General features: G+C 41.7%; 1 protein-coding gene across 10 annotated transcripts in view; it reads right to left on the bottom strand.

The window, feature by feature from the left end:
• FGD3 (FYVE, RhoGEF and PH domain containing 3) overlaps positions 1-26,491 on the bottom strand; it is a 101,229-nt gene that overhangs the window by 44,519 nt on the left and 30,219 nt on the right. For 9 of the 10 annotated variants that reach the window (XM_085236047.1, XM_085236044.1, XM_085236040.1 and 6 more), the window contains one exon: positions 2,823-2,993. In XM_085236047.1, the coding sequence (XP_085092173.1) occupies positions 2,823-2,993 (171 nt within the window). Of the gene's footprint in view, positions 1-2,822; positions 2,994-8,116; positions 8,224-26,491 lie in introns of those variants that run through there. The other variant, XM_085236049.1, reaches the window with a different exon arrangement.

Genomic DNA, 26,491 nt, shown 5'->3' on the forward strand with positions numbered 1-26,491 from the left:
AAGCAGGTATCTAGTTGTAACTCAACAGAGAAGACAAAATTGGCTTTTCAAAGTCCACATTACATCTACCTGCAAAAAGCGTTCAAACCATATTGCTGATTTCCACTCCCAAGCCCATTAAATGACATGGCCAACATTTGTTAAGTCCGTTAAATGAAATGGCAAACATTTGTTACCCCTCACGCATTTTACATACATTTAAACTCAAAAATCATTTTAAACTCCTACAACAGCAGTAACTGATAGATCTGCATATTGAAAAAGAACATAACACCAGATGAGCTCCTCTGTTCCTGCGCTGTCACAGTAAGTACTAAATGAACAGTCAATCCTATAAAAACCCAAAGCTGCTGCTTGCACATGTGGGTGCAGGACACGCAGATGGAGCTCAGCCACAACCACCATCGCCTGCCTGTCCCATTCCAGAGGCACCACTGTTGATTTGTCTCTCTGCACTGAACTCCCCTCTCCCTTGCACCCTCATTCCACAGACCCAGCCACAGAGCACAGACCCTGGGAGAAGCTCCCAGTGCCCTGCTTGCACACAGACCGGTAAAATGGTGGAGAAAGGGAAGAAAGGCAGCTGTAGAGAAGAGAGTTAGTGTCATGGGATGTGTTTCAGGTGGTGTCTTAGAGCTGAAGCCACGTGCTGGAATGGCTCTTCCCCAGTCTTCCTCCTGAAGGTTTTACGTAGCAGCCCAGTGCTGCGTGGAGGAAGCAGAAACCAAGCAAGACACACTGTCGTTGTTGCAGAATAAACAAGTGAAATAACGAGAACCAGAGGGACAGAAATAGAAAAGGGGAAGACAAGGTTAAATATCCGGGAGAAGTTACAGACCAGGGCTGGCCCTGCACCTGTAAGAGCAGGGAGTAAGGACCCCTCCCTCACTTCATGGCAGGGAATAAGGATTCTTCCCTTAGCATGACTAGAGCATCTCAACCACTGTGTTACTTCAGGCCTCCCTGCCCACAAGTTGTCCATCTCACAAGTACCTCTTCTACAATAATGCCAAGGGTCAGTACACATTTGGTAGGTGATCTGATGAAGGCTTTCCTATCAAACCATCCTGCCAGTGGTGGGCTTATCATGGCTTCAAGGACTTCATCTGCAGTGCTGGGATTTGCACTCACAATATGTATATCTGTATACATATATATAGATGATACACACGTATATCTAAATACAGACACTTAAATATATATATATAGTTTATATAATTTCAAACGTGTGTGTACATAGATACATAAACAACATTTATGATTTTACGTATCTGTATATGATAAATCAGACTATGAAGAGCTATTCCCTGGGAAGCAAATACAGGCAAAAAAAGAAGAAAAAAGAAAAGAAAACATGACCCAACAGCACACAGCCTCAGGTGGGGTTAAAGCAGAGCTGTTCTTTGAGTCTCTGGTAGTGACGCCAGCACGTTCCACTCAACAAATCAACACGAAAGAGCCTGAATGAAGAATCCATGTAACTCTAGGGTAAAAGCTTTGGGAATAAAAGTTCTTGCCTAAAAATGCCATCAAAAACTGGAGGGAAGATTCATGTATTTTACAAGGAAATGCACTACACTGTTACTATTACTTCTTTAGAGATGGCCACCAAGAGTAAGCAAGGATAGTTTACAGGAGAAATGCCAACCTAAACACAGGCAATTTAATAATACACTGACAACAGTTTGGGGAACTGTTTCTGTCCCATGACTATTTTTGTATTTGTTATTTTGATTATTTCACTTTTCTAGAGGCAAGAAGCATTCTGCTATCTTTACTTGGTATACAGACTATAGAGGTTACCAATGAACAATTACTACTGAGGGACAGAAACCATTTCAAATTTACAAAGTCAAGAAAAGTGAAGAAAATAAACCTTTACTGTCTCCCAACCTTGCAAAGGATCTTACATATTGTTCTCTACTGTTACATATAAGTTAACTGCAGATACTGTTTAAAGGTAGTTTTACTATAAAGAATATAAGTGAAATAGTAACAACACAAATTTTAAGATGAAGAAGTGTCTTCCAGGAAGATGAATGGCACATCTACAACCAGATCTTGTAATACTTATACAAATTATACGAATACTTTGTAGTTTTGTATAACTTGGCACACTCTGAGCCATTAGGTCTGATTTTCAAATATTGGGTACTGTATGACAGATTCACATGGGAACTCTGACTGGGAATTGTTTCATGTTGGGTTACTTTTACAGCAGCGTAAAGAAGCCCGGTTAGCTGGGTTCTGTCTAAAAGAATAATAGTAAGAAAAACTATTCAAGAAAGCATTTTACTGTTGGGTCATCTACTTCATTGATTCTGGCAGGACTGTGGAATTAACACAGCCCACATATCTCTTGGAAGTGGTGAGTTTAGTTTATTTTTCATTTTTAAAATACATTAATTCTATTCTGGCATTTCCTGTTGCTACATATATTTCTTAAAATGAATGGAAAACAGATCCAGGTTTAAATAATAAGCTATTCTAAATACTTTCAAAAAAAACTTATGAAAAAGAATGAAAACAATATTGCTAAATTAAATTTAGATTTCACAGCTATATGAGGTACAATAATAGTAAAGGGAATGTAAATCAGTAAGTTAAGCAATCAGTTATTCTTGAATCAATTTCTTCTTGAAGGCTTCCCTAAGATGCCTCTAAAATTGGAAAACCAAAGATAATACAACCCTCCTACTTGTATTGGAACCTCAGAACACAGAATAAGTACTTTGCTTTGACTTAAAATTTAGAAAAAATAATTTTAAAATGTCACGTATGATAGAAGCTAGCAGAATTGCTAAGAGGTCAAAGCCACTTGCCTTGGGGTTTCTGCAGAGGATGCATTTTGGCCAGTGGAGTTTTGGTTTTGGGCTTCCTTCCAGTCTGATGGATACATTGCGCCGGGCTGATATGCTGCAGTTCCCCACATGCTTCCAATGCTGGATTCGAGTCAATGTGACATTTGATTTGAAAAGGAGAACAAGGGCAACCTAGAAGGAAGAAAAAAGAAAAAAGGCAACATTTATTTCCTTCTATTAATCCTGGAGAAAATGTGTTCTACTTCTAGAAGCATATCGTTCTCATCATATCCTAAGGAAACGGGCTAGAAGTGCAAGCTATTCACTCAGACAACCAGTCTATCCAGTTTCAATAATCATATTGAAGTAGTTGCCCAGTTCCAGTTACCAGGAATTTTGGTAAAGTTATATATAATTAATTTACTTATTTCTTTACTACAGGCACCCAAAATAAAAGAGTAAATATAAAAAAGCAATTTCAGAAAGATTCCTCCAGTCAGAAATGGAGGTATAACATCATGCTATTTGGTAAAACAAACATAAACAAGCAAGAAGCATCACCTAAGTTATGTGAATGTGTCCCACATGCGTGGGAATGGTACAAGCTCCATTCCTTCAGAGATGTAATCAGTCAAGCTGCATTTTACTGCTATTTACTATTCGTCCTTACACAAAATATTAACATGCTCCCAAAAGGCTACAGTCTAAAAGATCCCATTAAGATATGATCCAGTGGGAAAAGAGAGAAAGGCGTGATGAATGTTTGCTTGCCTTTTAATTTCACAATCTCAATTCATTTTTTGTGGGTACTGTGGAAAACCCATATGTTCACTTCCACACGGCGGATACTTCTTTATCCACTTCTCTTGTAACAAGTCTACAGGAACATCAAATCTTCAAACTACCTTTGATAGCGTGTCATATAAGAAGGCATAAAAGTGGTTTTAAAAGGCTGTGGTTTGATATTGCTGCAAATGAACGCCAGAATATATATGCTTCCAGCAGGATGAAGAAGTGGAAAATCTATCTGATGTAGAAATGTGAATGCCAATCCATAAATCAATAGCAAAGGGAACTTGACAAATTCCTGTTTTGAAGTGGACTAGTTGAATTGCCCGGCACCCTTCAGGAGACGGAGCTGACCTGCCCCATGTAGAAAGGATTCATCTGAAGGTGAAAATCAATCTTAGCCTTCCTGTGATTTTCGAGAAAACAGCATTAGCCTCACAAATGCAACCTACTCTTGGTTAGATTTATGGTAAGATCAAAAAACTGAAACGACAAGCACCTCCACCCACTAAACCCACCTCCATCAACTAAACAATCCTGGGTTTACACTAATGGTATTAAACCAGGATGTGACCTTTCGGATAATGACTTTGAAACCTGAGCCTCACGGACTGCTTGGGAAGATTAGCTGATGCTGAAACTTTTGCAGCAGTACAGATTTAAAGAAAAAAAAGGCATAAGATATTAATGTTGCTGACAAAAATAGATACAGACAGCACAAATATATTTCCCAACCTCTACCACCCAAATATACAACCCTGAATTCCTTGTCACGGCTGCCAGTTATTGCTGCTGAAGCTTCATTAGCATTTCCACTACAGAATCTGCTTTTCAGCACACTTAAGATCAGCTATTAAAACACGCTTCTATTAGAAACCAGACATTTATAAGCACTAGGTTTTATTCAAATATGATTTCACTTATCAGGAAAGTGCAGTGAAAGCAGAATAGATTGTTAAAGCAGATTAATAGATTATTTCAAACAAATCATCACAGAAGGAGCTTATGTAGCTGCCCCAGCTCTGGGTACCAAGAGCTCTCCGTGACAACAGCCATGCCATGACACGGCAGCTTTCAGGGAAAGGACAACCTCCTTTCCCATTCTCAGTAGCTCAACACAGCAAGAAATTAAAGTCACGCACAAGAGAAAAGCTGTCATTCAAGAAAATATAAATGGCAGCATACAGAAGAGCCCCGAGTGTTTCAGCAGCAGTTGGTGATGGTGGATGGGTGGCAATCCAGCAGCCCTGTATTTTCTGCACATGCCTTTGTTCCTAAGAATGACTTGAACAACCCAGCTCTCAGTGGATGACTGTACCTACAACAGCTCCCACCTACAGCAGAATCCATGCAAACAATCATGGTACAAAATCTCCTGATGAAGGCAAATGCCTTCATCTTGCCCAAAGCAAGCTCTGAACTTGGCTCCACTTGCTCCAGCACTTCTGTTCAGAGGCATTTCCAGAGCAAATACTTTGCAAAGCCTTACTACTTCCCATTAAAAACATCCATTAAAAAAAAAAAAAGAAATATATCATCTTCCAAAAATACAGTATTTTTGTACCATCTTGTATATTGCTTCTATGTTTCTGCTGTTCACCTACTGTCTGCTCTCAACCTATGCAAATATTGATGATACATCCAAAGAGCAAGTGTGGGAGCAAAGCAGAAAATAAAATTGATAAGGACTGAAAAAGAAGAGAAACTTGGAAAGCCACAAGCACCTAAAACACAAAATGTAGTGCTGGCCCTAAATCAAGAAAAATATGAATGGATGAAACCACAAAAGTGGCTTTCATTCTTTTTTATTTAATCTCAGCCAAGATGGCTCCCTCTTTTCATCTCTGATGTGGCCCCTAAGGACTGCTTTTTGCACACAAGACAAAAATCCACTTTCTTCACATATTTTTTCAAGCACTATAAAATGATCTGTGAAAACAAGATTTACTGGATTATTTCCCATGGAATTCTCCAAAAGTACAACCCACAGCTGGAGGAGTGTGCCGGGTGCTCCTGGGAAGGGACATGGAGCGAGAAGATGCTTCTCTACCAGAGACCCTGCAGGAGGTGGCAACTCAGAGGACTCACCCAGCCCTCTTCCAGAGTGGGACACAGCAGCACCTCGTCAGGTCAACCCACCTCCTGCTCTCCCTGGAAAGCCACACAGAATGACTAAGGATTAGAAGGGATAAAAAATGCTGGACTTGCAGAAAAGGGCTCTACAAACTACGCACACTAGAAAGGCAATGATAAACAACCCTACTTTGAAAGTTCACTTTTTCTGAGAATTAATATAATCAGAGGATTTTTCCAGACATCCATAAAGATGAGTCTAACTTTATTTCATTGTATTTTATTTCATTGCATATGACATTGCATTTTTTTGTTTTTTTTTTCCCCCGTCTTATAGCAGTATGGCAATGCTGAACATGTAGTGCATAGTGTGAGCCCCACACCTCCATGGACATGCTCAATCCACATGCTTTGGGCACCAGCACGATCTATGGGCTATCTTAATTTGGCCAAACAAAACAGACTGCCCAGGGGGGTGGTGGAGTCACTGTCCCTGCAGGCTTTCAAGAACTATGCAGATGTCGCATGTGATGATATGATTTACTGGGCACGGTGGTGATGGATTGATGGTTGGACCAGATGATCTTAATGGTCTTTTCCAACCTTAATTATTCTATAATTCTATATAAATCCCTTCAACCCCCTGCCATGCCCAAACCAGCCCAGCATAGGGACCAAGAGGGAACATCATTCCCATCACACTGGGTGAGGCTGCCTCCGCTCCTCAGAGCCCTTCCCGGACAAGAAGGAATCCCAGCAGTCAGGGTGAGGCCATTCCCGGTGCTGCTGACAGTGCTTCCACTGCTGTCGCCCACAAGTTCCTCAGGCTCCCACAGCCTCCAGTTTCCTAATATTTTGCTGAGTTAGGCTATCATTGAAGTCAACAGCTACAAAAGGCAACTCAGTGTAATGTGATCCACAGGGTCCAACTCTAAGAGCACAGGAAAACATCATAATTCTCTACTCTTTCTTCAAGCATATAAAAGGGAAACTACTCCAGATGGAAATGAGCTGTTATAGCACAGATGCATCTGGTTGTGGCGACTCCACTCCTGATGCTGTTTTGCAAGGCGCACATCAAGTGGGTGAGCAACCAGTAACAGTCTGACCAAACACTGTGAGAAAAAACACAGACAAACAAACCAGAATATAGGTAATGGCACAAGATGCTTCTGCAGTTAACCACTCCGTGCCCGGAACTGAGCAGATTTAACAGCAACTCTCCAATATTAATAACCAGAGCTATTTTCATTAGGTATTGCAACGGGAACGTAGCTCTTCCCACCTCCTGGCTACAAACTGAGCATATACAACGGCCCCTAGCCTCTCCTAAAAGGTTTTCATTATTCCCAGTTCCAACATCTCTAATCTCTACTGAAACATCCACTTAGGTTCCCTGACGCTGTCTCTGATAGGTTCTCTCTTTGTTCCCTCCTCCTTAGTAAAAGCCTTTCAAGGAGCAGAGGCTCATGTTGTCCCTAAGGCAGAAACCTACTGCTAGAAAGCAAGGGGCTGCAAGGGCAGAACTAATGTATGCTGTGAATGAGAAAACTGTGCTAGGAAGAGCCCTGTCACAAATTAGAAGGTGCTGATTATGTCTTCCTCATGTCAGCAGGAATCTGTCAAGTGGTATAATACCTTGCCCTTCACACTCAGGCAGTGTTACAGACACAGTTGTTTAAGGATGTTCTTAGAGAAACTAAAGCATTCACCATGCTGGATGGAAACTCAGTTTTGTGAGCCTTAGGTGCAATAAGCTGCAATGAAATTTGTCTTGCAAAGCAAAAGAAAGCTATCACCTCTAGCAATGGCATGACACTACCCTGCTTGTTGCAGCCAGTTACAGAACACCCAGCAGCACTCTCAGAGGGCTCCGGAGACCTGCAGCTTTCACCCTCTTTCCAATTTCACACTGCCCTGCCTCAGTCTTGCTCCTGACCCCTGTGCTGAGTTGGAGGCAGCAATGGCCTGTCCCCACGCTGCCATCTGGCATATCCTTCTTTCTCCTTTCACACTGCTTAATTAACTCCAGCCCTTCCCTCAAATCCACTAAAAACTCACCTCTTCCTCCTGCCCAGGGCCCAGCTGAAGCACTGGTAGAGCCTCACGCACGATTCCCCAGGTCAGCCTGCATTGCCTTTTGTCCCCATGTGTCCGTGCCTCCCGTTCCCACAGAGCTGTAGGTGCTACCAGCACCACTCGCAGACACACCGTGTAGAGCTGCAGAAAAGGCAGCATGCAATGGGGCTGCACACGTGTCCTTCTATCAAGCTCAATGACATTAACAACGGTTATTGCACATGACATCTATTCTTCTGGCATTCCAAAAAGTCAGCCTCAGTAAGAAGAGTGACAGCCAAGCTATCACCGTACAGAAGCTTACAGAAACAATCAAGACGACATTATAACTGAAAGCAAGCAATTTTCTATCAATAGAGATATATATCACTTACTTGTATTCAAGCAGAGACACACACATTTTTCTTCTTTACTCAGACTATAAGGCAACCAAAAGAAGGCAGAGCGGTTCCTGCTGCAGCTCTTGTTTCATGGTTTAAAATGCCATGCTCACAGGAACTGGCCTCCCCCATCCCACTTCCTATGATCAGTGTGGTTAGGTGACTCAAAGTATACAAACGTGGCAAGTATGAGCTGAGGCGCTTTACTAAGCAGAAGTTAAAGGAGATTGCTGCAATCTGCAGAAACAGGCACTTAGCTTTACGTTTCTGAAACACAACACGCAGGATGTAGATGATTTAGAATCCTGAATCTTTCTAAAGTAGAAAAGAGGATAAAGCCACATGTCTTTAAAAGCTTTCTGTTTAGATACAGTTCGATATTAATGTGAGAATGGCACATCACAGAAAACAAAAACTCCCAGAGCTCTGCTCTGAATCTCTTAGCCCCAAGCGCAGTCACACCATAACCTTCCCAAAGGGCCAGCTTGGGGAGACTGTGGAGCCCCTGAATGTAGCAGCATTAAAGTTTGCTGTGAAACAACCCGCAGAAATGACAATCAGTGTAACTCAGCGGGGACAGAGCTGGCCAAAAGATTTCTTTAAGTCCTGAAAACATGTGGCCCTCCTTCTCTCCCTTTCTGGTTACGGCTCTCACAGCGGAATGCTCTCCTGGGAAATGATGTTCTGTGTCCTTACGAGAAAAATACAAAGTTAGTAAACCACAGCAAACTACTGAGTGCCTGAGGAGGGCTGTGAGAAATCATGTAGATTGAGTTTAACTTACAACCACATAGAAACACATCCAGAAGAGAGATTTTCTTCCAGAAAGAACAAACAGCTGAAACAAACAGATTTGTGCACATAATGCACAGGAAGGCCCAACAATCCCCAGATTAGCACCTACAGCATTTCGCACTCAGGTTCACTGTACTTTTACCCTCTGACTTCCTTTAAATGCCTCAGGTAAGGACACTTCCTTTAACAGACATTTCAATAACATCCTTAGGGTTACCACTGAACATTCACTGTCACAGTGTTTTACATAAATTTGCATGAAGATCTCCCACCTTTAACATCATCAGCTAGTTTTAAAGCAAATTACTGCATGCTAACCCAAATAACTCAAGGCTATGCTTCACTGGCAGCGGTACACGCTTTATGCTCCTTGCCTTTCATCATCTGAATCAAAACAGACATGTTATTGAGAAATCAGTTTTTAGTTCGGAGTTGTTTTTCCCTGAACCGCTTCTAAAAGCCAACTGCTGTGGGAGTACAGGTCCCAGAAATGAACTCACTACGCAGAGGTACAACACGCACTTGTCAGTCCTGAAGATCTGCAAATAGAGGTAGGTGCATTGCGTTCATTGCAATTAACAGTACTTGTTAATACTTGACCACTGAATAGTTCATTATTGCCTTCACAAGGGGATGAGATTTCACTGTTGATTTATAACCCTTTCCAATGCTTCTCTATTTTTACAAGTGCTTTTCAGTACTGTTAAAAACCCAGCAGTGCGATCTCCCACATGCCTAGGACAGCATTCCGCTCACACAGTAAGGTCACCCCAGCCTGCAGCTGCAGGACAAGCAGCACTGCTGTCCCTGGGGGTCCTGGTCTCCCCCAGTCACCTCACCAGTGCTCACACAGACAGGGTGAGCTGGCAAAACCCTTAGGTACCAACTATAAATTCCTAAGATTCCTAAGGTAAATGCTTGCTCTACATTTATGTGTATATTTCATAAATTATAGATGTGCATAATGGAGAGAAAATCTCCAAATGACAGAAACGAGGAGTTTCGCATGTAATTCTCTCATACCGCACTACTTCAAATATGTGTCTAAAACATCCCTACTGAGACCTTCACACTCCTTATGTCACAAACCAAAGGCAGAAGCATGAGCTCAGGAATCCAGCTGCCAGAACACCACTGCACGCAGCCCTGCGCTAGGGAAAGCGAGAGGACAGCCCACCAAACCAAAGAGGCACTCAGCTGTAGCTCAGGCTTTTTGCTCTGAATGCAAGCGGCCATCACCCCATCCCAGCCAGCTCAAAGTAACGACTCCTAAAAGATTGCTTGGATGTTTCATATTCACATCACAGCCAATCAACAAGATCTGCTGGGTGTAATTCAGCTTCAAATCAGCTTGCAGCAGAGACACTTTAAACTTTCCAGGACAAGTAAGATGAATCTGTGTTAGCCATGTGGAAGGTCACTTTTCCCTAGCAAAAAGCAGTCATTTAATACCAGGCTGCCAAGCCAGCCCTCCTCATAAGGAATGAAGATAAGAAAATGAGCAGGGAAAAGGCAGCAAGCTCTGATTCCTGACACTGCTGAGTTAAAAAGGAATGGAAGTAGTGACCAGAAAAGCCATACTGAGAACAGCCTGAAACAAAATAAAACTAGGTTCACTTTAAAAGTAAGAAAGAACGAAACTGAAGCAAAGCATTACAGAATACCTTCCCCCGTCAGAGCTAACAATAGGCATGTTAAGCCCAAACACAAAAATATTTTAATTTCCTGTACGAAACAGTACGAAACAGGATGTGGTAGTGCAGCCAGTGCTCATTTACCTGTGCTGTCTGAGGCTATTGGGGGCACAAGCAGCAGCTGCCTGCTCAGCCAGGCCCAGGCATGGTCACACCAGTGGGCAGGCGGGAGCTGCGGCCAGGCCACAAGGTGCTGGCCACCCTGCTCCAACTCTAGCAAAATAATTCCAAGACTTAACTGAAAATCCCTCATGGGATACAGGAAACAGCTTTTCAATTCAAAACGCACTTAATTTATCATTCAAGTGCTGGTGATTACTCAGAGATCAGCCAATTTTTGAGTCTGGCCACAGTTTTGCAACATTTACACTCAACTTGCTTTTCATACAGGCATACAGAAAGTAACACTGCAGGATACTGAACCCACATCCCCATGGCTGGAAGGCAGTGCTATGAACTTTTGCAATTAATCAAAGTAAAAAAGACAGGCTAAGACAAACTCATTCTTCTCGAGAAAGCATTTGCCTGGCTTTTCCCCTTGAATGGTATAACTGAGTTACTCTAGGCTAAAATAATAGGCACAGTAACTTTCCGTGACACCAAGATCAAAGGTAGAAAAAGAAGAAAAAAAAGGAGATTCTTGTATCTAGCAAAGAAAGCAGGTTAAAGAGTGACAAAGTAAAGGGGTAGCAGCCTAGGGCAGATGTCAGCTGGAGTGACACTACAAGGGACAAAAGCCCCACCAGTAGCAGCACGTGTCAAGATGCCATTCACCTCACAGGGAAGGCAAGAGACATCCTCTGCAGCAGAAAGGCAACCAGGGAGAGAGGGGCAGCCGGGCTCATCTCTTCAGTGCATGCCAGTCTTCGTTTATTTCTGCCTGCTGGAGTGCAGAGCAACTCCTCTGACTTTGGTACCAGGTTTCAGATTTAATTCCAGCAGCAGGCAAGGTCCAGGTGTCAGAAGTTCTGCTTAAGTCACTGCAGGTGCCCACTTGGACTACAGATAATCAGATTTATGTTCATATATTTCATTACAAGTATAATGAAATCCAGAATTCTTTAATCCATAAAACCTAATTTTGCTTTTTCTCTTTTGCAAGAAGATGGAAGATAATGCTCCTCTCTTCCTAATTTACTCCCGACTTACCACTTCCTTCACACCATGCAGCAGAACAGCAGCAATTCAGATTACCCTTCCTTACCCCTTCCCCTTGCAGTCCCAAACAGGCTTCTCACCCCCCTTTGCTGGTTATGAGCTCAGCTCAGTGCTGGTCCCCAGATACAGCCTGACTGTTCCGTGCACATCACTGGGAGCTTCCCCTTGGCCACCCCAGAGGCTCCGCTCCACCCAGTGCTGCCTGACTCCTGCACACAGCATTTGCAGCCATTACCTCGAAGATCCCCAAGGGCACAGCGCAGGATGCTGCTGCACCTGCAAACTCATTTTCACCACAGATTTCCCAAATGAAAGCTGCCACTGCACCCATCCCTAAGCCCTTACTGATCCCAGAGACCACACTGAGCCCCCCCACAGAGGAAAGCTGGAACACCAGTTATTCGGTGCAACTCTTTTTTTTTTCCTTGACAGGTAACAGGTTTTTCATTATGATAAAAGAGTCCTGATTTACAATTACACTGATTATGCAAATCAAAGAGTATATTTCAAGTTAATAACACTCCCGGGAGTTCACATCTGTACTGCTTTAACACAGGAATCACAGCACCAGAACAATCCATTACTGTAAAAATCCAAAGAAATTTTACACAGGTTAGACACAAACAAATTACCCCAGCCAAAGCCACTCCAATTTGTTCCTCTCAGATTACCTGCATCTGAGTGATTTACTGTCTTGGGAATTCTTTTCCTAGAACAAAGAGAAAGATGGCAGATCTGCCTTTTGCAGAGTTATTTATATGGTGGAAAGGAGAAAGAGCATTACACTGCCCACCCTCCAGTGATTTACAGGGCTAACACAAAGGCCAGGACACAGCCAGGTGCAAAGAACCATCTCTGAGACCCCAACCTTCTTTTCAATCTGTGTCACAGAAAAAAAGACTTCATCTATTTCCCCTCTTACTTGAAGCTTCTTACATTTTTTGCTAATGACAAAAGGAACATGCAAGACTCACACTGCTCTGCTGATGTGCTTGTGAATCTTCTTAATGGCACACATTGCAGTGGGTAAACTCTCATTTAGCCAATAAGGAGAGATTATCCTTCACTTAAGATTTAATGACAATATAATGCATCTCCAACAGTGTCCCAATTAACTGTCTTTTTTTTTTTTTAATCTCGAAATATTTTATTGGTTTTAGTAAACTGATAATTATCTTTTGCTCATTTAAAAGGCTATTTAAGTCCTAAATAAAACCAGGCAGAACAGGTGTTTTTTTGCTAAGGAACTGAGCTTCCCTGGGAGAGGCTAGTTTTTCTCCATTACCATAAGGTGCTGTCAATTCATACTGCAGCATTTAAGCAAAATCAAATTCATTACTGAAAACTGTAATGAGTATTTTTAAACTGATACGGTATTTTGGTAGCAGAGCTGCTTATTGCAAAATATCTACAGTAATGCACTTCCAGTAGAACAGAGCTTGGTAACATCCTACTGGAAGTGTTCTGCCTTCTCAGAAAACAGCAGGGTCATGTGGTCTTGAGGCAACTCAAACAACGCAGTCACACTAGGCCACCAGAAATCTGAAGGTTGAGATGCTTAGGTTGTCTCCCTTTCCCTTTGCGATTCAATGAGACAAATAAAGGATTTGCAATTACAAGTACAATTGGAGTACATGTATATCTGACCTTCAGTTCCTTCAGAAGCAGTACAGCCAACACAATGGAGGCCTCACAGAATGGCTTAAGTTGGAAGAGACCTTAAAGTTCACCCAGTTCTAACTCCTGCCATGGATAAGGCTGTCACCCACCAGGTCAAGCTGCCCAGGGCCCCATCCAACTTGGTCTTAAGCACCTCTCTTAAGCACAGGACTTGGAGAGGTCTGTCCATGAAGTTCTGGATGCCCACATCTCCTGGGCCTTTGGTCCCAGCTACAACACATCTCTGGATCAGCAAACCTCCAATGTCTACATATGCTGCAAATCTGCTGTCTGCTGGAGAATAACACTCACATGGAAGACACTGGGTTGTCAGATCATTTTGTCCATTAGTATCTTGCTCAGAAAGTGAGAAACACTTCATTGTATCTGCTTTAGGCCTCCACCAGGGCTTTAACCAAAACAAGTATCCTGACCCCTAAGCAACAAGAAGCAATAGGCTTACAGCTTGTGGCTGCACCTATCTGGGCTGTCAGCCAAACCTCCAGGAGCAAAGCTGGCCCATGCGCTGTGCCCACTACAGGCCTGCCTGCTCACCTCTGCCTTGTACAGAAGAGTGTGATGGTTCCCATTCCTACCCAGTGACTTATGAGATGAGATAAAAAACACTGGACATACATATTGCAACCAGGTACAATAAAAAAACCTCCAATGAAGCAAAGTGGCTGAGATAAGGCACCGTTTCCCAAAACAAGGCCAGTCCCACTGAACTGAACCAACACTGGGCACTCCTAATGTCAAATTCAGCACTGCTTCCATTTCCAAGGAGATACACAAGCATATTCTGTATTTTCCAGATGGAAGAACAGAGAATCAAGTGTTATTTTGCTTGCACTAACATCATCTTGGCCTAGATAATTGCTTTTATAGACTGATCTACTGTCTCTAAGGACTCAAGCAAGAGCAGGAAAAAGAACCCAGAAAGGTTAAAGGTGCTCCACATAAACAACACAAGGATAAGTAAACTGGAAGAGAATAAAAACCACTGAACTGATTCCAGTATTTTGGATCCCTGAGCAGACAGGATAGGATAAAGCTTCCTTTATATTTACTTCACCCTGGCAAGCACCAAAGAAAGTGCACCAACTCAAAGGCCTGCAACAAGGACCGCGCAAAAAAAGCTACAGTAAAAAGATCTATTGTTGGTTTTCCCAACAAAACTCTAGCTAATTTACTATCTTTATCTGTAGTAACCATTTCTTTTCTGTTATTCAGAATCACATTTTCATCAAATCAGTAGCTACTGACAGGCTGTAAGAACATTCTGCAAGGACCTAGCTGATTATCTGAAACAACAGCTGTAAATCACAAACACTAAAATCCTGGTGACTTACAGCTAAATCTTTGTTTTCAAGAGAAGAACATACCATAAATGATCTCAACATTGGATTACAACTCTGATAGTTTAAAGAAATCTAGGAAAAAAATGAAACTCAAGATGAATGTATATATATGAATACACACACGTTACAATTTCGAATCAGATCATTAGCACAAACTGTGCATTCAAATTAATACCATGGAAACAATTCACATTTTCTCTTGCTCAGTGACAATCTTCAATCCTGAAATAAGAGAATCTGGTCTGTCATTACATGAAATGCAACTGGCATTTTCAAAGAGAATTATATAGATGATAAGGACAATTATAAACCATGTTACTTGCTGAGGATATATCTAAATAATTGTGTATAAAATTTTATTTCATAAAATAGCATTTACTGTATGGCAGTAATTGTTTCAATAATTAGTGGTTTTCAGGAAATTTCTGCCTTGTTATTTCATATTGTCCTTTTATTGATGGAGAATACTGAATATGTACAATGTATGCTTGCTGGCAAAGCTGAATGATAAGGGGAGAGGACAACTGGAAATAACAGAGGGATTTAAAAATAAGGGTGATTATTGAAACTTAGAAGCCATGAAGAAATACACAAAGAGATCTAATAGTAGAAGAAAAAAGAGAAAAAAAAAAGGTTATTGAAAGAGAATGACTTGTAATGAACTTATAATTCTGATCTCTTACTTTACTTGGCTACCTATAATTACTTTATGTTGTCACAATCTTATCAGTTCTTTAGAATGGGTTACGGATGTGTTCTATCATTGTTGTCATTTTTCTTTGGATTTATTATCATCTATTGGCTCCAACTAGCATAAAATATCACAGCACACAGAAAAACACCTTTGAATGAGTCACCTTTTGGAACAGTAACTTTATACCCAAAGCAAACAACTGAGTTAGCATCAAGCCACCAAAGTGACCTATACACCTTTAAATCTGCCAGTACATTTCGTGCTTCTTTAGCAGCACATTGCTCAGCGTCAGCAAACTTGAGACTTCAGAAGCCCTTCGAAAAACAACATCAATTAGAAGAAAACATAAGAAAGCACACTCACAGATGAGCTGCAATGAAGCCTGATTATGCCTTCATGTTTGCTCCAGCCCCGTGGGTGCCCAGCACCCCACAAGTGACTGGCACCAACTGGCGGCACAGTCGCTCACCAACCACTGACCTGTGGCATCAGAAGACTCTTCTGCATCCTGAAACATGTTGTGATTGTCACCTTAGTTAGCACTCAGAAAGCGCCTTAAGCTATGTTATTCTGCTCATAAATCCATTGGGGCTAATTAGCTTAGGCTTCACCCTTCCTATATCCAAATCGGGCATTCATAAATATATGAGAAGTGTGCATTATCTTCCACCTCCCTCAGTAGGGAGTGTCAGCTGTCTTTTGAGAAAGCCAAAAGGAAGATGACAGCCACAGGCTCCAAGCTCAGGTTCCTGTTCCCCTCTAAGCAAGACACCAAAGCATGCTGTAACTCCAAGGCATCAGCCCAGCAGGAATTGCATCCAGATGCCCAACACAAGAAACAAATCTGAGCAGGGCTCCCAGCCCACAGTGCTTTTCACCTTCCTGGGCACTTACTGCTCTGCGATCACCACCAATGTGGGCTCCATCCTCACGGCTTTAACCGTCAGGTCAAAACACTCCATGACAATGCACGTATCCCAGGACTGATTTAATCTTTGGAGTTAATCTTTTTTGTACATCTTAGTTTCCAGGTATAAAATGGGAAAATAATACTGTTATTAAACTGTTATGAAAATAAACACACCAGGTTAACGCTATGAGGAAGGCACAGAGCACAAGATGTATAATAGAGAACTACTAAATTCCTCTACCATTTCCTAAAGGAAGGAGATGGATTTGATTAAAGTGAAGTGTGGCTGGCTTAGATTTATATTTTTTGTAATCTTAGAATTCTTTAAACGTCATCTAAAAACATTAAATAATACTTAAACTCAATATTGGAAATACATGTAAGGGTGTAAAATCTCAATTTATTCAGTGATTGTGTTGAAAGAGTGTTGAAAACACAAATTATGATGTTAAATAAAAATTCCTTACTTTGGCATTTGAAAATGATATCATTTTAAAATATTTTTAAAAAATAAGCTACCTGAAAGGCAGATTGCTAGATTCACAACATCTGAATATGAAGTAACACGGCTGCCAAACTGAGTGCCCGTGGTGTTCAAAGAGGATGCGAACAAGTCCATTAAGGCATCGCCATCTGGACATGGGGGACTGGGAATGGTGGGGGCAGGAGCCTCCGTCCTCCCCGGGGAGACACACTGCCTTGTGAGACCATTATTACCTTTATTATTTATACCACAGCACTGACATTTTACAGACAGATAAGAGACCAGAAGCCCTCACTTGGGAATGAGAACCTACAAGGACAGAGCAAAGCTGTATGACCAACACCAGTCTCAGTGCCCAGTTTCTCCCCTTGTTTGGGGAAGGAAGGAGATCACAAATCTGGGAGCTCTCTCTGGAATAGGCAGTGACACACTGGAAACACCCAGGCGCTGCAGTGACAGCCACAACACAAAGCAGTAGTACCTGAATGTGATAATAGGCTATCAGACTGAGAAAACTGCGGAGGAAGGTCAGCCTGTGACTTGCAGTGTGGAATAAGTAGGTAAGAACCAGCAACAGCATGAAATACCCACTCCTACTTAACCTTTACTGATGTCTTTCACTTTCCTTTGCATTATGGCTGTAGAAATGAACATTTTAATTTGTGTATGGGTGGCTCTTCGCACTATTTCAGAGAGATGCAGACTGTCAGCCCAACGTGGAACCATCAATTGAGCAGTCAAATCATTTTTTCATTCCATTTTCATTAGGTCCAAACCCGTACTCCGTCTGAGCTGGCACCATAAGATGGATACCAACAATAACAGCTCCAGAAAGCAGCAAGAAATGGGAAAAAAAAGACAGGCAAACATTTACCACAAAGAAAAATCACTGGCTTTCTTCCCCTCTGACGCTCCAGGCAGGCCAGAACACCAGAATTTGGATTCACTGAAAAACTCCCTCGAAGCAGGAGCACCTCCAGTCACTGCAGCCTGACAACGCGCTGCCTCCTCAGAAAACCTGCTCTCACTGCCCGTGTCATCATGGAGAAGAAACAACCTCAATCTGACAAATTTTATCTCAAAACTGGGGCAAGCTAGCAGCTCACACGTTAACCACTGCTGAGCTAAACAGATCGGCGGTGCTTTACTTTTCTGCCGTAATGTGATTGCCAACAGTTGTATTCTTAGACTCCTATTTTGCTCAAGCATGTTCCTAATTCATGTAAAATTAATTAAAAAGGCAAAAAAAAAAAAAAAGGTTTGACAAATAGGAGTGTGCCAAAAGCCACTCCCTTACTTACTTCAACTGCCATTTTCAGACTACCTAGAAGAAATCCAGGGTCCAACAGCAGAGAAACCGTCCCTTGCACTGCAGAAGCAGCATTAATTCCATTTTCTCATTAACTCGAAGCTTAAAGTTGGAAAGAAAACTCATTCCTAGAGATTTTTCAGATGTTCTGTTTTCTAATACAAATGGAAGTTTTTTCTATAAACTAAACAGAGGCAAGCCTCACTAAGGAAAATAGAACTCTCATATGTAGCACTCATCTACAACCAAAAGATCTTGAATATGACAAATAACCATTCACATGCATTTCTTTAATGAAGAAACTTTCCAGGTTATTATTACGCTAGGAAATAAGCCTTAAACAAGAACACATTCATTATCCAGGCTGGATGCAGCTTTGAGTAACTGGGTCTAGTGGGAGGTGTCTCTGCCTATAGCAGAGGGGCTGGAATGAGATGATCTTAAAGGTGCCTTTCAACCCAAACCACTCTATGATTTTATGATCTACAAATCCATACACCAAGGCACTTGTAAGGTAAAAAAAATTATTTTATATATGCCTTCACCTTTCTCACAAACATTTCCCCACAGAACACATCCATGAGCTGCAGCTGATAGTGTAAATACAGTTTGTACGTACATCTACACACATACCCCCATGCTGACTCCCAAACTTCCTCCAACAACCAGTTTATTTAACAGAGTTCTCAGCACTGAATCCTCACCTTGCAAACAATTCTTCCATAGCATAAAGCCCTGAATGTGCACACAGAAGTTGGAGAAACTTTTGAGAAGGATCACCAAGTTTTAATTAGCTTGCTTTTGTTTATTTTTACAAAGCGCATAACCAAATTTGCTTTTGTCTTTTAATACAGAGGAAGAAATAGGTTAGTATTTATTGTGGATAATTATCTCAAAAAGCTCGGCTCATGTTTCTGCACAATGCTTTCAGAGGTACGCAGACAAATTACAGCAGCCAGTATCAGAACCTTTTCACAATGCCATATTTTGCAGCAGCTATTTATTCTTCGCTTTGTCCTCGACAATGCTTTAAATCAATTGCTGATTTGTCTGGATAATTAACATCCCAAATCCAATTCTTCACAGATGAATTGGAGCGGGTTTGAGTATCAGAGAATGCAGCTATTCATCAGCAGACAGTCCTCACTCAGTGGGTGCACAATGGCTTAAATTTTACTGCGCGCTGAAGATGATGCAATTACCAAGCTTGAAAGGAATGTAATCTATACCACCAAAGAAAATGTTCACAGCAGTATGATCAGTGAACGATAAACAAGAAAGCAATATTTTACCATTACAAGAAACAAAAGTACTGATCTGCAAAACCCAATTGCCTACATAATGCACCACTACGCTGAGAAACAGTAAGCAGTTAAATAGAAAACTCATTACGGAGAGGCGGATTAATGAAAATGTGAAATCTGGTACCCGTAGGTGGCTACTATTAGTCCATTCACATCAATCTAATTCTCACTGTTATTATTATAAGCAAACTGGTGGCAAGTTATTCATCTCTCCAAAAGAAGCACCTGAACTCTTCCTCCCTTTTGACCTCCCTAGGCAAAACATCGCCTAAAAGCTCAGCAGACCTGGCAGTGCAGGACTCATTCTGGGCTACTCCCGTGCAGTTCGCAGCCAGCAGCCCTGTAACAACTTCTGATGGTCCGCCGAGCGCTCTGCGTCCTGCCTCACAGCCAGCAACAGCACCCACCTTCCAGATCCCAGAACTTCAGCCCAGTCACAGCGTGCATTCCTGCCTTCCATCCCAGTACTCCCAAACGATGAGTGATTCCAGCGTTTATCTTCCCAGCAAACACAAACTGGAAAGCTAATCTCCAGCCAATCACACCCAGAACACAGGGGCAAACACCTTTCCAGGAAAATAAACTGCTGTGGCCAAAAGACATGGGCAATAGAAGTTTTTGTAGGAAGCAAGGAACTTACCGTTTTGGCTTGTTTTTAAGATAAATTAACACAGATGGAAAAAAAATAAGAGAATCTTATTTCTTCAGCCTTTCTTCAGGTTCCCTTCATTGGCTCTGCCAACGGAAAAACATTTCAATTTCTGCAGGTATTCAGATACTCCTTTTGTTGAAAGCAAATTTCCTGTACATTAAGGATGATTATACCTGCTGTATTTCACATCACCAAGCTTCTACTTTTTCATCAGCTATATAGGATCATTTGGAGCTACTTTACATGTCACCGTGGATCTGTCTATACCTTTCAAGTCATTTTCCCACCAGCAGATTTAATGTCTTTTTGCCTGACCACTGTAGCCACTGATGCCATGTTGATAAACCAGTGACATGTTCAACTTGTATACTTGCTCCTCACCTTTCCTCCCCCTGCTTCCCTCAGTTGAGCGACCTGAATGCCCCACAGGTGTCTGCAGGAGATGGCAGCAACATGGGACAGGGCAGCTGCCACTGTGTTCAGGAGGAGACTCTTCATTTCCACAGCATGATCTGAGAGCATTTTGACCCAAACCACACAGTGTATTCCACTGCCTTTTAACCACAGCTTTCACTCCTTTTCTCTGCATAAGGTTCAAACTAGCAGTAGATGCACAATCTGAGACTTGCACATGCCCCCAGGAGTTAAGTGGCTTAGAAATAAACCCACATCACATTAATTCAACATAGATTCCCATACTATCAGAGAGAACTCCTTAGTTCATTCCCATGTAGAAAGGGATGAAGGAAAAACAGGATTAGCTCTACTTTGAAATATTCTCTTACTCTTTACTCAGTCTACCTCAAACATTAAAAAAAACCATTCAACCCAACTGCTGTACTTTGGACACGCAAGTGCAAGAATAAATCTGGATGTATTGCTTAGATAATTTCACTCTCAAATGACTACTTCAGAACTCCAGATTGTCAGATTGCATTTCTACATTTTAAAATAATAATAGGAAAAAGTTAATGAAACATTTTCATTGGATAACTGCACAGAATAGGCACAAGAGACTGCTCCTCTGAAAATGCATAGGTAGAAATGATCTATTTTCAAGAGCAATCTTTCAAATCATACATTCTAGAAACTCTTGGTTTCAAGAACACTCAAGATACAGCTACACTTGAATTTTGTGAACATTCTGTCTTTCTCAACCACAAAGGTGACACCATGTAATCTAGTGCAATTCCCCTGCCTTGATCTGTCCATGCAGAAGATCATCACTGAATGGGATCATTGTAAAAGCAGGAAGACACGCAAGGTTATCCAGTAAAGTATTTGCTATCTATTTTTACCGTGAAGGGTTTTTTTTTTTTAAAGCATTAGGAAAAAAGACACCATTAATGGGAGTATTTGCCTATCTTTTCTTGGTATTTTCAAGTTATCTTCCTAAGTACAGGGGTGCTTGAGAGCTCCTCGGGCTTTGAACCTCCACCGTAGTGATTTTTCATTTCCCATGAACACCGATGACAATAAGTGTAGCTTGAGCAATTTTCAACAAAGTGAAGCAAAAAAAGAACTCATTCCAACAGACAGATATTCATCTCCTGAAGCAGATAAGAGAACTAATTATAAACATGAAGCTCAGTGATGAGAAAAAAATTAATTACTGAGAATTACTTTCACTGAATGCCAATTTACTAATTCTAGCACAATAACCAAAGGCATGAAACGACCATTTCCCAAACAGTCTCACCCTCTCGGACACACGGCCACTGCTGGAGCAGCAGAAGAGCTTTGGTGCCCCTGGCCCACCTGCACCCACACTGCCCGGGGCGCAAGGAACCCAGCCGCAGCATCTGACAGAAGACACAAATAATGACTGCAAAAAGCCCACATAGGGACCCATTCCATACCTCACCTGGTGGAAAGCAAAGCTAACACAAACACAAAATACAATCAGGAAGTCAAAATCTGGTGTGAATATTAGATCGAAGATATTCCCCAGTACTCCACTACCAAACTAAAAACCACCAACTGTCAGGAATATTCAGTCTTTCTCCAGTCTCGGTCCTCCATGACCTAAATATTCACTGATTAGCACTTCTGTGCATTTAACTCTTCACAGGCCCAATCCTACAAGAACTGAATTTTCTGCCTCTCCATCCATACTGCTGAAAATGAACGAAGAGCTCTGCTCCTTTATAAGGGGACTTACCATCTCACAGGGGCAGGCTGTGAGCTCTGTTAGTCCCCTGTATCTCATACCAACCCACATGTCAGTATGTTCACGGCAACTGCTGTTCACTCTGCTTCTCATGCCAACAAGTTCCTGTGCAACCTGCTGGAGGGAACCCACTTTAGCAGGATGTTGGACTTCATGATCTCCAGAGGTCCCTTCCAACCCCTGTGATCCTACGATTCTACGAAAGACCTGTGTTAGAGGGCAGAACTTCACACAGGTGCTGGCAGTGGGGCTAGAGATGCAGTTTTATACTAACCGAATGCAGCTCATCCATTGTGTGGGGAAGCATGGTGAGAGAAGGCCGCATTCTAATGGGAGCCAGCAAGACCAGACCACAGCTCCCAAAAGGCAAAACCGAGCCATTATGCTTTTCCCACCTCGGCACAATGCAAGGCACATCAGCAGTCTGCATCCAGCAGAGCCCAGTCACAGCACAAATCACCTCTGCAAACAAATCAACACAGATTCATCTTCTTGCTTTCTCAGATCAAAGTGTCAGTTGTTCAAAGAAAGCAGCCCACATTAAAACCAACCTGTCTTTGATAAACTAAACAGGTTGAGACCTACAGTTATTTCAGTGAAGCATTTCCTCCCGATGCATCATTCTGGAGGCAAGGGGTTTTTAATGCCACATCTGCATTTTTAGTAGAAACAAAGCTTCAACGGATCCCATGCTTAAGTGAAGATGCTCTGTTTGTGTTTCCAGTTGGAACACACAACTGCAAAAACTTTGTGGTTTTTTCTCTTCTAAACAGTTTTATAAAAATGGGATTCAGTTTTAACAACAAATTGTGAATTCACCCATGCTAGTGAGTTTATCAGTTTTGGTGGGGGAGCAAGCAGACACCCTGTATCTTAAGGAATTAAATTAATAAAATTAAATAATTTTGGACCTGGGACAAAGTGCTTTGTGGCAATCCACATACCAGTACTCCCCATGTACCATGGAAAAGACCAAGCAGAAGGACTGCACTGCAAGCTAGCACCAGTCTTGGACAGAGAGAATACAGATTGTTCCTAAAAACATACTGCAAAAAAGGCAATTGCATTCAGTACCTGAAAAGCTTGAAATAAAGTCTTTCTTTATTCCACACAGAAAATGACAAAATGAGCGGAAAGATACCTGTGTCTATCTGTCTGTCTGTCTGTCTGTCTCTCTCTCTGTCTTAGTTTGAGGCACCAGTGGCTCTCAGAGTACTGCTGCTAACTTTACATGAAGTAAAAAATGTAATTTCAATCTCCAGGATCCTTAAACACCAAGAATGCTGCAAGCCACTGGGGATGTCAATCCACCCTGCTCCCACTGGACCTTCATACATCTAGAGGGTTTGGATTTCATTACAGCATCAAGGCTGTCTCAAGCCATGGGAATAAGGGGAAGTAATTTATTCTTAGAAGAAAGACAATTATTTTCCTGGTTCACTCAGCAAAGAATTCAACTGACACAATCACCACATTTAACCTCAGTATCGCTAGGTACACAGAGTGCATGAGAAGGAAGGAGAGTGACAGGAGTAGCTGAAATCTATTTCTGGTCTGATCTTTTTTTTTTCTTTTCAATGCTATTCCCAAATTCATGACTTTCAAGTTCCTGCCTCTAGCATTTAAGGTACCTTTCCTAACTTTAAGGCTCTTGAAAGCAAGATGTAAAACCACAAAAATCTGTATAACCTAACTCCAGCAGATTCTTGCTCTTACTTGTTCTCATCACTGATTTATCTCATTGCTTTGGGCCTCTGGCTCAAACAAAATCTTTTCTCAGATACTCAAGATGTACTTCCAAAAAAACTGGATTTTCTGCACAGTTGCTGTATTTGAAATGATAACACCAAGCAACAGTAAGGAAAAGGGGAAATAATGTCACATATATATGAAGTTCTTCAAAGGGCACCATTCTACTCAGCTCCAGATAATTCTTCTACTTGGAGCTTCAGTTCCAGTGTTAGACAGAATTCAGTACTCTTCTAAATTTAAGGGAAAAAAAGTCTTTATATGACTTGTGTAGCAGCAAGTAAAACGTTAGGTTGATAGGAACAGAGGGGAAAACCTCCAGCTCTTTGTTTTTTCATGTCAGGCAAGTGCAGTAACATGGCAAAGACAAAAGTCATGTTATATTTGCTTTTCAATTGACTTAATAATGAAACATGCTCACAACTCTGCCACAGGAACAGCTAAGCCCATATGTTCTGGGAAGATGTCAAAGACATTACCACTTCATCTCGAGATTCACATATGATAAGGCACAAGAAACAATTGCAATTTTTACTTCAATGAATCCCAATTACAGTGTTTTGTTTTTTTTTTTTTCCCTCAATAAGTATGCAGATATCTTAAAAGCATTTTTAAAAGTATTTAATTACCCTTCTCTTCTGATACTGAAATGTCACCTCCATCTCTCCACAAAACATATACACATTACTTCATTAAATACACACAAATTCCACAGCTTGCTGTTACAAATAAGAAGCAAGTACCTTCCCTCCCATCCAATAAGCCCTGCAAAGATGGCACTAGAGAGATCTGTAGATAACTTATCTAGTTCCCAAACTAAATATTGCTTTAGAAGAGCCCTGAGTTCTGTCCCCCCAAAATACTAACCCTAATGTAAGCATCTGTCTAAATTCATGCATATGCCAACAGCTACAGGACTGGAGACGACAGCCACTGCCTTTCTTGCACACCATCTCTTCTTGTACACTCCCTCTAACCCGGTTTTTCGCTCCTTTCCATACAGTGCCAGCACTTCAGAAGAGCTCGATGCCCTGTACAATCCAACCCTCAGCAAGCTGGAAAAATTTGTACAAGGTGAAACTGAAGTGCCTCAGAGAGAGGGAAACTGAAGACAAATTTCACCTCACACCAGACAGGGTGTCTTTAGCAAGTCGCTATGAATGGGAGGAGCAGCCTGCATCACTTCTTGCTTAAACCTCCAGGCATTTTCCTTGCACTAGGTGCATTCAGTTCCACTTAGCAAAGAAGAGAAAATAACTGTCTCTTGATTATAACCTGATTTCTCCTTCACAGCCCATAGGCTCATGCTATATTCCAGGCTTAATTTGAACACAGATGTTCTTATATACATCAGTTTTACAGGTAACTTTCAGAAGTGATGCTACAACTGCACAGAACCATGCAAGAGCTCAGCAGAAGTTTGTGGGGCTGCAACACCAGAATCACAGGAAATGCAGACACCTAATTCCTGGCTGCAGGTCCTCATGTCCCTGTTTAGATTCCATCTGAGCTGCACTGTGAATTATATATATTACAGCACGTACCCAAAAAGCCCTACAGACACAATGTACACTAAAAGCTGGATAACATTGTATACTGAACCAACAGGAGCTGTAAGATATTCCCTCGGACATCTCAGAGAATGCACAAATAAACATTTAGAAAACAACAAAACACAGAAGGGGTGAAAGGAGAATCTGATCCAGGTCCCCATGTTGTCATGGTGACTTCACAGCCATTATGTACTTCAGACACATTTAGAGGAAAGCTACGTTTTTACCCCTCCCCAACCAAATTATGCAAGGAGAAACAAAAATCCAGCCAGCTTGTCATAAGTCAATCAAATGGCAACACAATTCTTTGCTCGGGTCCCCCTAAAATACTTTAATACTTTCATTGCACTGTGATGAATGTACTCAGATAGCATAAAAAAGGACATAAGCAGAAAATTAGAACTAATAATCTGCCAAATCGCTTTTCTCGAGCAAGATGAAGATGCTGTTTGAAATGTTTCTGACAATGCTTGTATCAGACAGGTTTCTGCCTTCAGAATATTTAAAACATCATTACTTACAACACCATTCCATTCCTCCCCATTTGCAGATGCTGTTTGCGAGCAGTTGGTTTTCCTTTAACAAGTACTACCAGTTCCACATGCTGTGCTGTTATCACACAGAGCAATCAAATATAAGAAAATCCTCTCAAAATCTACACGCAAATGCCACACAAGTACGGATTTTAGAAAAGCATGCAAAGAGATGATAAAATCAATCCGGCTCATTACAGCAGCAAACACAGCGAGCGCTTTATCACCAGCTTCTCAACTGCCCCCACCAAACACGCACTGCTAAGTGCATCAACACCAAGCAGCGGCAAACGCACAATGAAGCCAAAGAGCAGACATCTGTTAAGGCACCATTTTCTACGTGA

Source organism: Meleagris gallopavo, chromosome 14 (genome assembly GCF_905368555.1).
Source record: "Meleagris gallopavo chromosome 14, MGAL_WU_HG_1.1, whole genome shotgun sequence".
Classification (NCBI taxonomy): Eukaryota; Metazoa; Chordata; class Aves; order Galliformes; family Phasianidae; genus Meleagris; species Meleagris gallopavo.